Source organism: Lemur catta, chromosome 11 (assembly GCF_020740605.2).
Source record: "Lemur catta isolate mLemCat1 chromosome 11, mLemCat1.pri, whole genome shotgun sequence".
NCBI lineage: Eukaryota > Metazoa > Chordata > Mammalia > Primates > Lemuridae > Lemur > Lemur catta.
In genome coordinates, this window is record NC_059138.1 from 91455693 (window position 1) to 91469407 (window position 13715).

Consider the following 13715-nt stretch of genomic DNA (forward strand, 5'->3'; position numbering starts at 1 on the left):
AAGATGTAGAAGGTGAGGTGACAAAAATCATTAGAAATGGTCTGTCATCTTCATCCCTAAAAGCCCCTCCAATGCGACCTGTGCCTTGTTCCCCAATGTGTATAGCGGGTATCACTGGCATTTCCCATGTGCATTCAGCTCCCCAGCGGACACCCTCCAGACCAGTGTCTCCAGTCCTTAGGAGGACAAAGTCAGATGCATTGTCCAGTTGTGCCCTATTGTTCAGGACATTTATCTTGAGTCAAAAAATGCATCTTATGTGATAGACTGTCCTTCAGTGGTCAACCTCTACTTTCATTGCTCTGTGGAAGAGTTGTCCTTTTGTAGGAAAGTGGAGTCTTTGCCATCGTAAATACAATTTCTCCTGTGATACAGGAAATCTTGCTTAGGTCAGTGGAAGGCCAGAGGGGCCCTGCATTCACTGAGCATCCACTGCACACCAGGTGCTGTGCACACTGCATCATATTTTGCACAGAATCTGGCATATTTACATGTTGCTCTCATGCCATGTTTATTCCTTTGAGCTGGCTTAGAATTTAGCTAATTTACTTCCATTTGATCTTGTAACCTGGATTTTGTTTTTGAAAATTCAATTTGTGTAGGTCACACCTAAGTTACCTCAACATTTCAGGAGTTCATTTAGTTTACGCAGGGTTTTCCCTCAGCCTGACCAGTGATCGTAATCACCTGGGACATTTAGTAACAATAAGGATCCCCTGGAGCCTGTCCTTCAAGATTCTTTTCAGTAGGTCTGGGTGGGACATGGAGGTCTGTGTTTTCCTAAGTACCCAAGGTGATTTGTGAATCTCAACCAAGATTAAAAAATGCTGGTCCTCAAAACTCTTCATAATTACCAAGGCATACTTTAGGGCAGGAGAGAGGAAGTGACTTGTCTTAAGCTCTTACTTCTAGTTGGTGCAGAGGTGGCATTTCAGTGCCTGCCTCTGCCTCCTGCATCAGTTTTGTTCCTGGTGCTGCAGAGAGCCAGTGGCCACTTCACTCTCTCGTGTCTGCTCTTTAGCTTTGTCTAATGGCCACAAATTGCCCAGAGAAAGTGGAATAAGGGTTCATCAAAAGAGAATAAGAGCACACAAGGGGGTCCACATCTCGAAGACACCATGGAGCATCCAGAGTTTCCAAGACTACAGGGTCTCCCCTGTCTCCTGTATGCTTAGTTTATTATCTCATTATCACTCGCACTAAATGTGGCTCTTCTTTATTCTGTGGTGTTTGGCCTTGGGGTTTAAGAGCAGGGAGGGTTATTTTTTTCTTGGTTGACTGTTTTTTCACCTTCCTCCAATCATTCCCTGTTTATTCAAATCATTCATTTAAGGAATATTTTTGAGGATCCGCTATAGGTTAAGGTGTGTCCAAGATTGTTATAGACTGAATGTTTGTGTCCCTCCCCCCAAAATTCATATGTTGAAACCTAATCCCCCATGTGAATGGAGTTGGAGGTGGGGCTTTGGGAGACAATTAGGTCATGAGGGTAGAGCCCTAATGAGTGGGATTAATGCCCTTTTAAAAGAGGCCCCAGAGAGCTCTATGTGAGGACATAGTGGGAAGGCACAGTCTCTGAACCAGACAGTCAGTCCTCACCAGGCACTGAATCTGGTACCCCCTTGATCTTGGACTTCCAGCCTCCAGAACTGTGAGCAATCAAGTTTTGTTGTTTATCAGCTACCCAGTCTATGTTATTCTTTAGAGCCACCCAAGTGGACAGAGATATTGGCATAAAGCCACGAATAAGGCAGAGAAGATCTTTCCCCTCACAGAACTTGTGTTCTTATGGGAGGAAGCAGGAAACATATGAGTAAACAAATAAACACACCAGATACAGTTGGCTCATGACTGGATCCACTGAGAGAATGAAACACAACCATGGGATGGAGGGTGACTTTACATGGGGTGGTCAAAGACGGAAGTGAAAGTTCAGCTGAGAGCTGAGAAGTAAGGAGGAGCCGTCCACGTGGCTGATACTGAGAAAGAGCTCTGAGCCGGAGCTCCAGGAGAAGAGGGAGCCGGGTATGTGAGAGGCCCCAGGGAAAGTCGTGGTTGTTCTTGGCCTGTGGGAACACCCCGGGGTAAGGCTGGGTTGAGGGTCAAGGCAAGGGGCCTGTCCTCGTTCTCCGTGTTGTGGGGAGGCCATGTTTCATGGAAGGTGTTTGGATTCCTCAGCTCCTCTCGAAGGAGATGGGTAGGCATCACTGTATTGGTCAGCTCAAGCAGCCATAACAAAAGGCCACAGTCTGGGCAGCGTAACCACAGAAATTTATTCTATCACAGTCCTGGAGGCTGGAAGTCTGAGATCAAAGTACAGGCAGGGTTGGTTGCTTCTGAGGCTTCTCTCCTTGGCTTGTAGACAACCATCTTCCCCTTGTGTCCTCACATGGTCGTCCTCCGTGTGCCTGTGTCCTGATCTTCTCTTTAATAAGGACACCAGTCATGTTGCATGAGGGCTTACCCCAATGACCTCATTTTATCTTAATCTCTGTTTTCAAGGCCCTTTCTCCAAATACAGCCACATTTTGACATACTGTGGGTTCAATTTAAACATTTTGGGGAGACACGGCTCAGACCGTAACAGTGACCCTCCAGGGCTAATTCCATAGCTGCAAAACTCCCAATGTGCAAAATAGGATATGTATTTCACTGGAGGTTGAAAGGAAACTTCAGGGTAAGTAGATGATAATAAATATGACCGTCTGATGTAACAGCTCTTCCATATTTCTTTTTCTTTTCTCAGCTCTTTTACTTGGTTTCCGTCGGCCTGTGTGTCGCTGCTATTGCCGCCTTCCAGCTAACAGCTTTTACTTTCCGTGAGAACTTGGCAGCCACAGCCCTCCTGCTGGCACTTTTTGGGTATGTGATGAGAAATGCTGCTGCAGAATTACGGTTTGTTTTCCGAAAGAGAAAACCCTCAGGACGGCTTTGAACCTGCTGTTGGTTTCATGATTTCCTCTCTTCTGAAGCAATTATGTTGCTTCTACAAGGGGCGCTGAGCAAACAAGCTGGAACAGGGTGATGACTGCCCCATGGGGGAGGAAGGGCTGACATGGTGGTGAGGAGATGGCATTGCCCTGTCTCCGACAGCCCCTCAAACTGTCTGACAAACGTGTGCTGCTGGAAACGGATTCTCTGTTGTTCTCGCGCTGACATTAATCAGGGGCTCAAATACATAATCCGGTTAGCTCAGAGACTGCACTCGTGGGGATTCTCTCAGGAAGCTCTGTCTGGCATAGTCTCCCATCTCCTGTGATATTAGTAGTTTGGAAATGTTTTGTCTGACTTCTATGACTTTTTTTCTCAAAGAAAAAATTACAAAAGCAGAAATGTCATTTTACAAATTCCTCATTTATGCGCATGAATCAAGATCATTGCTACAGGTCTCAAGTTAAACCTACCTGGTATCAGGATATATGTGTCTTCTTATCTCATGCATACATATTTACATAGAGACTAACTATATGAGACATACTGGCTAATAGTAGGAAAATAATCGACATGCTAATTTATTATAATCCAAGGCTTTTATTTAATTAATTATTTATTTATTTGAGACAGCGTCTCACTCGGTTGCCCAGGTTAGAGGGCAGTGGCAGAGCATAGCTCACTGCAGCCTCAAACAACTGGGCTCAGGGGATCCTTCCCACCTCAGTCTCCCGAGTAGCTGGGACTACAGGTGGATGCCACCTCGCCCAACTAATTTTTTTTTTTTTAATTTTCTGTAGAGACAGGTTCTCGCGCTATTGCCCAGTGGTCTTGAACTCCTGGCCTGAAGTGATCCTCCTGTTTCGGCCTCCCAAAGTGCTGGGATTACAGGCATGAACCACCACGCCCTGCCTCAAGGCATTTTTTTTAAACAAAACATCCATCTTTTATTAAAGCGAAAGATTAAAAATAAAATGATTTTTACACAGTTTGTAGTTATATCAGTGACATAGAATTATTCAAAATATCTAATTGGAAACAGAGTTCTAGTTAAACAAATATACATCATTACTAGATGAATGCATGGATGGGTGAGTGGATGAATGGATGGAGAGATGGGGAGAGAGAAAGAGACAGGATGGAAAGATGATCTTTTGGGGAGTATAGATATTACCACTCACTAAATCTGTGGCCTTGGAAATATTAATTATTCTCTCTAAGGCTCATTTTCTTCCCTGTAAAACTCCACTTCTGTTGCTACACCAATTAAATTAGGTAGTTTATATAAGTACTGTGGACAATGACTGCTACAGAGTTCCCATTAGATTAATTTTAGCTATTATTGTTACCCTTAGAATTATTTTACTCTTCAGAGGCTATTATATCCTAAGCTATAAAACATGTTTATAGTAGACACGTTTGTTATACTCAACTAGAAATTTATGAGCCTGTGTATAAAGATCTCTCTATATGTGTACCTAGCTCTAAGAACATAAGTCTGATTTCAGTTTTTTGATCCAATTGAATGGATAGTGTTGTCATATCACCTTATAGTTTGAGTAAAATAGACTTTTCTGTAAAATTATTTTTGAATTTTAGGAGAATAGATTTCAAAAATTGAGATAAAGCTTAAAATGAAATGGTTAGAAGCTCCTAAGAACCATGTTTTTAGAAATTTTTATTGACTTTGTTTTGATTGTGAACCCTGTTAAGAATCTGACTTAAGCTAAAAATCTTCTCCACATACACAACTACGACACTTTTTCAAAGAATTTCTGAGGATTCACAGATCTGTGGAAGCACAATCACAAGCCAACAGGGGTTACACACTTTGGTTAAGAATTCTTATGTTAGAGAGACCAGGGAGGTGTGAAAAGGTAACTCAGATTGTGTTTGTGATCAGGGCCAACTCCAGTGAAGAAGGAGAGTCCAAGGCATACAGAAGAGGGTCGCAGGGGGACCCTGGGGGGTTCTGGATGAGTGCAGATAGTTCTTCATTGGCGCACAGCCAAGGGGTGATGAGAACTCCAGTCTGGGCAGCCGCGGTCTCCCGCGTCCCGGTGCTCTCCAGGTGCGGATGGCAGAGCGGGCTCACTCCTCTTGTCTCCACAGGGACCTGTGGGTACTGGGAGCCCAAGGACAAGTCTCAGGAAGGTGGAATCCCAGGATGCACTGAAACCTAAGAATGTGTTCAGGCTTTAAACAGGGCCGCTTAATCGTTTGGAATCTGAAGAAATAAGGGATTGGATAAATGGATAGATCCTCATAAGAGATAACAAAACAAACATGCCCAGTAACAATTTTGGTTTTTTTTCCTCCCTGTCTATCAAGGAAAATTTGTTATTTAAACTGTAAAGGGGATGGGGGGAGAATTTGCATCAAAAAAAGGGAAGTAACACCTAAAAATGTCTGAGAGAATAGTGAGTCTAGCTTTTGTAAAAAATTGAAAGCTTAAGTACATATTTAGTGTATATTTGGTGCTACAAGATTGTGGAGATGAGGTCGCAGGATCCCGTTGTGGTGCCTTGGGAAATTCACAAAACGTGGGGAAGTAGCCAGTCTTCAAGGAAGGGAACCACCCCTTCATGAATCCCAAATATTATGAAGAGTACATCAATCTCCAGCAATTTCTAAAATCACTAATATATTTTATTATGTTTTAATAAAATAGTGGAGATTATTAAAAGCCACTATAAGTTTTCTCCAAAAACTTATGCTCTATAAGCCAATTTTTTTATTTTTCCTTTTTTTTTATTTGCTAATATCTTCTGGTTACATTTTATGACTTTGCCTCACCCAAGCGAGGTTTAGAGGCATGCCCTTCCCCTCTACAAATGCTCACTGTGTCTGTGACCGTTAGTTGTGAGTTTGCCTCCCCCAACCCCCTAATCCCTGGAGAATACTACTACCGTGTGAGCACCATAGTGTTGATCAGTTAGTGCCAATTTGACGGCAAGTATATGTGTAGACTATTCTTCCGATCTTGTGACACCTCACCGCGGATAATGGGCTCAAGATCAATCCAGGAAAATATAAGAGGTGCTAGATCCCTGTTGTTTCTTATAATTGAGTAATATTCCATTGTATACATATACCAAATTTTAGTAATCCACTCATGAATTGACGGGCACTTGGGTTGTTTCCAGATCCTTGCAATAGTGAATTGTGCTGCCATAAACATTCGGGTGCAGATGTCTTTGTTATAGAATGTCTTTTGCTCTTTTGGGTAGATGCCCAACAGTGCTATTGCTGGATCAAACGGTATTTCCACTCCTACACTGCTGGTGGGACTGCAGATTGGTGCAACCTCTGTGGAAAAGAATCTGGAGACACCTCAAAGAGCTGGGAGTGGAAATATCGTATTTATTTTTAAAAAAAAAATTTTTTTTTTAAAAAGGAGACTGGAGCTGCTAATATATTAATTTGAGCCAAGTATTTGAAAACTAACTAATGAAAATGTAGTAAAAAAAAAAAGTGATACAATCACAGCCAGCTGAAAACCTTGCTGAAAGACTGTTCATTAATGTAGCAATAGGAACTTCGGTGGCATCATTTAGGACCATGTCTCTGATTCTTTTTCTTTTCTTATGCAATGCTTCGATCTACTTGTCAGATATTTAAATGACACAACCCAGTATGGAAACTTTATGTAATGAGTAACAAAGTACAGATTCTGAACATTCTCAAAGGAAGCAGAGACTAATGTCGAGGTGGTGATTAGTCCCTCGAGTACACATCGGGGTATCTGGGCCTGACAGTGGGGTAGTGGGGCTACTGCACTCTCAGACGGCGTTGCTGGGTGTGCAGACGCCGATCAAAGCAGATAATAAGCTTGCCGTGCCTTGTGCCAGGATGACCACGTCCTATGCTCTGTGAGGTGCTGCTACCCACACTCCCCTGAACCCCAAATGGCAAAATTTAACAGAGAGAGCTGGTTGAGTACCATGTTGTGTAAGGAAAAAAGAAAGACATGGTCTTTTGTAGTAGAGGTTTAAGCAGACTAACAGGGTTATCTTCAGCTGTTTAAAGGGCTGTCACATGGAAAAGGAAAGCTCCTTATCACAAGTTGTTCCACAATATGGAGTTTCAATCAGTAGTTATAAGTTAGAGAGATTTTTTTGTTCACTCTCAGAATGAATTTTATAGCAATTACAGCTGCCCCAAACTTTGGCTCATAAACTTCTACTACTGCATATATTTCAGTAGCAAAAATACTTTCAGTGCTATGATTTCATTTGTTTCTCAAAGCGGCCACGTGACGGAGGGTCTCACTTGATCCCTGTGCCCGAAGGGCCAGTACAGGAGAGAGGAGGGGCGGGTGGTGGGCGTGAGCGTGACCAGGGCTTGAATCCGCTCTGAGGTGCTCTAGTTCAGACTGAGGTATTGACACTGGAAAGCACCAAGAAGTCATGACTCACCTCTGTGGTAATTATTTTGATATAATTAGTTTGATTATTTTAAGCAGGAACTGCTTTAGAGTTGGAGCAAATTGCTATTGAGTGAAGTTTTGAAGCTCTATATGATTTCATATGTCTTGTTACGTATATGATATTTTCTGAACCATGAGAATGTATCTCTTAACCCAGGGAAGTATTCTAATGTCATAGATTCTCATATGACAAGGGAAATGTATTAAAATAATAGCTATATTGAAGGCCTAGTGTCTCGTACAACATTTTGAAGTCTCATAATTTTAAGAACTTGCTAACATATTAAGAAAACCTCAGACATTTCAAAGGCACTGAAATATTTCGGGTTAAACCAGTTATTTGCTCTAAGAAACCAGTGACATGTTTACTTTGAGTTGCAGAGAACACATGGGGGTTCCAGATATATGAGAGTCTTACACGAAGGTTGTGCTTTAAAAATCAGTGACTTCTCTGCTGATACTGGAAATCATCGTTCAAAGTGTCGGTCTCCTTTAATGGGGCACAGTGGTATCGTGACAGAAAGGAGATTAAGGAAGTTGGCCATGAGTGAAACCTGGCTCTAGAATTAGGGAGACAGAAAGAAGAAAGTGAGATGTTCTCATTTTAGGGACATTGAGTGCTATCTTAGATCCCGATGTCATCTGATACAGGTGGGGACTGCTTCTAGAGTTCAACTCTTAGTAATGTCTCTTACTGCCCAGCTTTGGGGCCACACAGAAGGCATCCCTTGTTCATCTTGCCCTTCTTATCAGCTGTAGACCCTCCATCAAGGTGTGTCAACTCTGTGAATCCCCATTGCTCTACCTGTATGGTGAGGATCACAGTGGCCATAGTGGGTTGTTGGAGCATGTGGGGCGGGTCAGGGCATGTTGGGGACACGGCACAGTGCCCAATATGCAGTGGACACTGCAAAGGAAACTTTCAGCTTTGATTTTTATACCTTAATTTTTATATAGAGCTCGTCAGCTTTTCATATTCTTGATATTTTTAAATTCTCAGTATAATGAATAGGGATTACTCCTGCCTTACTGATGGGTAATACTCCTGCTTTCCTTTTCTTGCTCTGGACGGAAAGGGCACCCCTCCCAGGGGAGTCTTTATGGCTTACTGCATGAAGGAAGAGACAGGTCAGCTGGCTCTTTCTGAAATACAATCTTGCCAATGTTTTCAGCTCTAAATAGTCAATGTACCAGTTTGGCATATTTGGAGATGGCAAGGCCTTCACTCCTTCACCTGAAACTGCAGATAGCACTGAACCTGATATACACTAGGTTTCTTCCTGTACATATATAACCATGATAAAGTTTAATTTATAAATTAGGCACAGTAAGAGATTAACAACAACAATAATAAAAGAGACCAATTATAACAATATGCCAGCATCAATACTATTGTGCTTCGGGGCCATCAAGTAAAATAACGGTGAAGAACGCAAGCGCTGCAATACCAGACAGTCATTCTGATAACCTAGAGGGTCCCTCAGTGACCAGCAGGCACCGAGCGCAGACAGCACAGATGCAGGGCACCAAGGGAAGATCCATGTCCTGGCAGGATGCAGCAGGACACACCACCCAGAAGAGTGCACCATTTAAAACTTAGGAATTGTTTATTTTTGGAATTTTCCATTTAATATTTTGACACTTCATTTGACCACAGGTAACTGAACTGTCAGAAAGCAAAACTGCAGATGAGGAGACCACCATATTTGTATGATGACTGAATTATAGATGCAGTTTTACTGTCTGCCAATTTTTCCTCACTCAGAGAACAGAAACCACTTTATGTAACACATCCCTCTGAAGCCCCAGACAAAGCCCCTTCCTGGGGCCTCCACAGGCTCTGCCATACAGTGAAAGCACACTGGATGGGGCGTAACACAGCGGGCCTGCGAGGGCCTCGACTCCCACTGTCTCTTCCCAGGGTGGGGGGGCACTTCTTTGCTCTGAGACTGGGAATTGGGGGCTGCAATGGACCCAAATAAATACACTTTCCAAAGTAACTCTCGTCTTCTACTAGTTTTATACCTCCCCATATATGTCCTAGTGACTCCCCTAGAAATTTACTGCTCCTAACCAGATCCCTTTTACATGTTATTTCTTCTTAAATTTATCACTCTTTTTCTAAAAAGTTTAAAAGTATCTTGCTTTGACACTTCTTCAGACTTCGTTTTCTTAAGAGGATCCCCACATACACGTAAAACTAATAAAATTTGTCTGTTTTTCTTTTGTTAAGCTGCCTGGTGTTAATTTGGTTTCTAGACCCAGCAAGGAGCCCACTAAGAGCTAAAGAGGAGTAGGAGGGGATCTCTGGTTCCCCTATGTAGGCATCCTCTTGGGGTCTTGGAACATATCCCCCATGGATAAGAAGGGACTACTCTAAATGTTACAGTAAACTAAACATGACTTTTCACTTCACTTTTCAGATATGCAACTCTTCCATGGATGTATCTGCTGTCCAGAATCTTCTCCAGCTCAGACGTGGCTTTCATCTCCTACATCTCATTAAACTTCATCTTTGGCCTCTGCACCATGCTCATGACCACCATGCCCCGGCTGCTGGCCATCATCTCCAAAGCTAAGGTCAGTAGCTTTGCAGCATCACGTCTACAAATGTACTAGAAAGAAGACTGTGTTGACTCATGGCTATTTTGTTGCTTTTCCACTTGGAATTCCATAGAAATGCACGAGTATCCACGGTGTCTTTAAATTCCAGAAAGAAAAATTGATTCTAATTAACAAAAAACAGCTGTGTCGTTATAAGAGCCTTGTCTAGGTTGGCAACAATTGTCAAAAAGATATGGGTTCTCTGCCTGTTTATTAGTGAGGACAGAGCCACGAAGACATTCACTGCCACATGCCTGGTGCCCTCACTGAGACTACTTGTGGATGAATTACTGTTTAGTGGTAGAAGATGGACTTCAGTGAAACATGTCTTGTCAAAGTGTCACCGTAGTCAGGGTCAGACTCTGCAAGGTAGGGTGGGCCACAGCTCCTGACCACACTTTCAGGCCATCGCGTGTCTGAAGGATGACCAGTGTCAGGGGGTCGGGGGGTGGGTCTGCACTCTGTGATCTCTGGAACAAATTAAATTTTGCTGCTTTCCAAGTGTCAGAAAAGGGTGGTCCTGAGCATGGGCTCCGTAGTCTGGAAGCATTTCTCCCTGTGAGGGAAGTGCCTCCCCCAAGGATGCCTCCCTCCAACAGGCCTTCTCATTGGCAAGTCATTTTTGCGGTAGTATCCCCAGCAGGTGTCTAGGCTGAATCTGTTTCTGCTGACACACCCCGTTTGTCCCCACCGTGCTCCTTCCTCTCCCGTCTCCTCCCTAGTGAGGCTTGCCTGCATCCTGGCCTGTGCTGGGACCCGTCTTGCAACCGTGTGCTACCTGGAGGTATGGACTTCAGATTTCGCCCTTTCCTCTTCCCCCATATCCAATCCTTTTCATTACTGTCTTTTCTCAGTTCTGACCACACTGTCTCTCTTAACTGTCCGCTGTTTGCATGGACTCTGATTCCTCAGTAGCTCCCAGGTGTGTGGCTGACTCAGGGGCTGAGAGAATCACCTGGAGAAGGTGCAGAGCTCCCAGCCCTGAAGGATGTGCGGCTGGTCTCATTTCATGAGCAGACTGACATCTGCTCATTTGGGACAAGCCTGCCTCCTCATGGCCAAACTTTCAGGGACTTAGTAGACTCCCCAGTGATGGCTAATATTAATTATTATTGTGCCTCATGTTTGGATAGAAGCAGTGAAGTGTGTAAATATCTATTATGCATTTAATGAAGGTAATACTCTATTTTGGTGATTTTTACAGGTTTGATATTGACACTAATCTGTATTAATATGTCTAGCCTTTAAGTAGAAAACTTGCAGAACAATTAATTGGCTTTAGCTTGAGGAGAAAATTGAAATAAGCAGAGGCAGAGTATACAATTTCCCTCCTCCCCCATCAGATCTCTAATATGATACGGGCCACCAGGGTGTCCGTCATGAACTACAGTGAACCGGAAACAGACTCAGGTGGATAATCCTCGCGGTGAGAAACTTAGAAACAGAAGCCTTCCCTCAGGGATGGGGTCACCAAAGCGGGTGTTTAGCTCCAAAAGAAAAAGCAAGAAGAATTTTTCGGATCCAAAGAGGAAACTCACCAGAAACCTTTCCATCCATGAGATTCTAACAGTGTGGTAGGTGGAAAGGCATTGTTATCTTCAGTTATAAACAGAAGCATTGCTTACTTGAAAAAGAAAATCAACAGGCAGACCGGGTGTGGTGGCTCACGCTTGTAATCCTAAGACTCCGGGAGGCCCAGGTGGGAGGATTGCTGAGCTCAGGCATTGGAGACCAACCTGAGCAAGAGCGAGACCCCATCTCTACTAAAAATAGAAAAATTAGCCAGGTGTGGTGGCATGCATCTATAGTCCCAGTTACTGGGAAGGCTGAGGCAGGAGGATTGCTTGAGCCCGGAAATTTGAGGTTGCTGTGAGCTAGGCTGATGCCTCAGCACTCTAGCCTGGGTGACGGAGCGAGACCCTGTCTCAAAAAAAAAAAAAAAAAAAAACAGGCAATGAGTTGTTTGCAGAAAAATGGATCTAAATCAATTGATAACAAATAATAAAAGGCATTTTATTACCTTTATTTAGGTCTTTATTTTCTTTTGCTCTTTATTTGGATATTGTTTGTTTAAGAATCTCAACATTATTCAAATATTTATTTCAAATGATTTCAAATATTCATTTGTAAGTTATGGAGTAATATCTGATAGAATTAATGAAAGAAACCAAGAAAGATGACTGGATTCTCAGATTAATCTTAAAAGCTATGTAACCAGTATTAACCATCGCGTACACAAACTGTAGTGTTAATGTGATCATTTTCATTGCTCCCAAATCACAGTTTATATGATGATGCATTTGGGGTTCTAACACCAGATCTGGGACATCTACCTCTCTTCTTGGCAAGGTTCCCTGTTGGGGTTAGGGGGAGGAAAACTCATGTTTTCTAATTTATCTGCATACTGATCATCCCTCAGTCTCCACATATCCTAAATGAAACACCAATGAATTGTCACTCCATGAGTTTGTGCAGCTGTGCCCCTCGTCTGTCTGGATTATTTGCTAACTCAGTATTCATGCATTGCCAGCACCTTTGTTCATACTTGTGTAAAGACCATTGTGAATTCCTTAAAATCAGATATAAATCATCACCGTTAGTATGCCATTTCCCTAATTAGTTTCTGAGTTAAAACTTGCAATATTCTGCTGTTTCTATACTATCACTAGTAATAGAAAAATCTTTCCGTGTGGTACAATAATTGATCCAGGGACACAGCTTTATGAAAAGTGGGATTAATTAGCTCTTTTAGAACTGTTTGAAATTTATAACTAGTGGCAGTCAGTCAAAAAGAAAACAAGGAGAAAATTAAACGAACCTTTTGTACTTTTCCCATGTCTGTATGCAAATGACAATAACCATAATATAACAATAAATGCCCTTTAAAGTTATCATTGAATCTTCTATTTTCCCAAAACCACATTATTTAAGACATTTATCCTAGTTAGGTTATAAGTTTGCATCATAGGAGAAAACTGGATGTTATATACTATGAAATATGCAATGGGCAATTCTGTAAGTTTTTTTCTTTAGCGTTTGTGATAGGATCCATACACTATTGTATGTTACATATACATAGTATGATGATTTTTCTCCCTTATAAAATATTATAGTTTATATTTAAATCAATTATTGAGTTTGAACACAAAGAGAGAAAGACTATGAAATAGAAATCTAATTCTCCATTATATTTCCACAGCTTTATGTGGTAGCTGCAGTTAAGTGGCCTTCCTGGGTTAAATACTTTAAAGTAGCTATACTGGATATTAAAGTCAGCTCAACAGACCAGCATTTTGGTAAATTTTCTCTAAAGACGGCACTCCTTGGTCAAAAGATCTTGTCCTTTGGACTAGAAAGGTCGGGATGATGTCCCAGCCCTACCACAGTGTGGCTTGGACAGTGTGGCTCAGTCGGCCCCCTGAGCATACTTTCTCATTGGGACCTCGTTTCCGCCTTGATGCCTTGTACATTATTGAGAGGATGAAATGTGATAAAGTGTAGTGAAGCTAGAAGTATACGATAAGCATCTAATAGACAACTGATTAACATAATTTTAATCTTATAATAAAATAAAATTAATATTTACCAAGTGATAAAGACAATAATAAAAGTCATGGTAGATGTTGACTTTTTAGATATATTTAATTTAAAAATTGTGATTGTGTTCAAATATGTGGCATACCTTATATTTTTTTATTTTCTCTGGAATTTTATCCTATTTGATCTCTTCCCATTTTATCCCTTACACATA

At 42.0% G+C, this 13715-nt stretch overlaps 1 protein-coding gene across 4 annotated transcripts in view; it reads left to right on the top strand.

Annotated features, from left to right (window-relative positions):
* The window catches only part of LOC123647677 (ATP-binding cassette sub-family A member 13-like), a 399770-nt gene that overhangs the window by 273956 nt on the left and 112099 nt on the right, over window positions 1-13715 (top strand). For all 4 annotated transcript variants that reach the window (XM_045565332.1, XM_045565334.1, XM_045565333.1 and 1 more), the window contains exons 44-45: window positions 2747-2862; window positions 9784-9940. In XM_045565332.1, the coding sequence (XP_045421288.1) occupies window positions 2747-2862; window positions 9784-9940 (273 nt within the window). The remainder of the gene's footprint in view (window positions 1-2746; window positions 2863-9783; window positions 9941-13715) is intronic.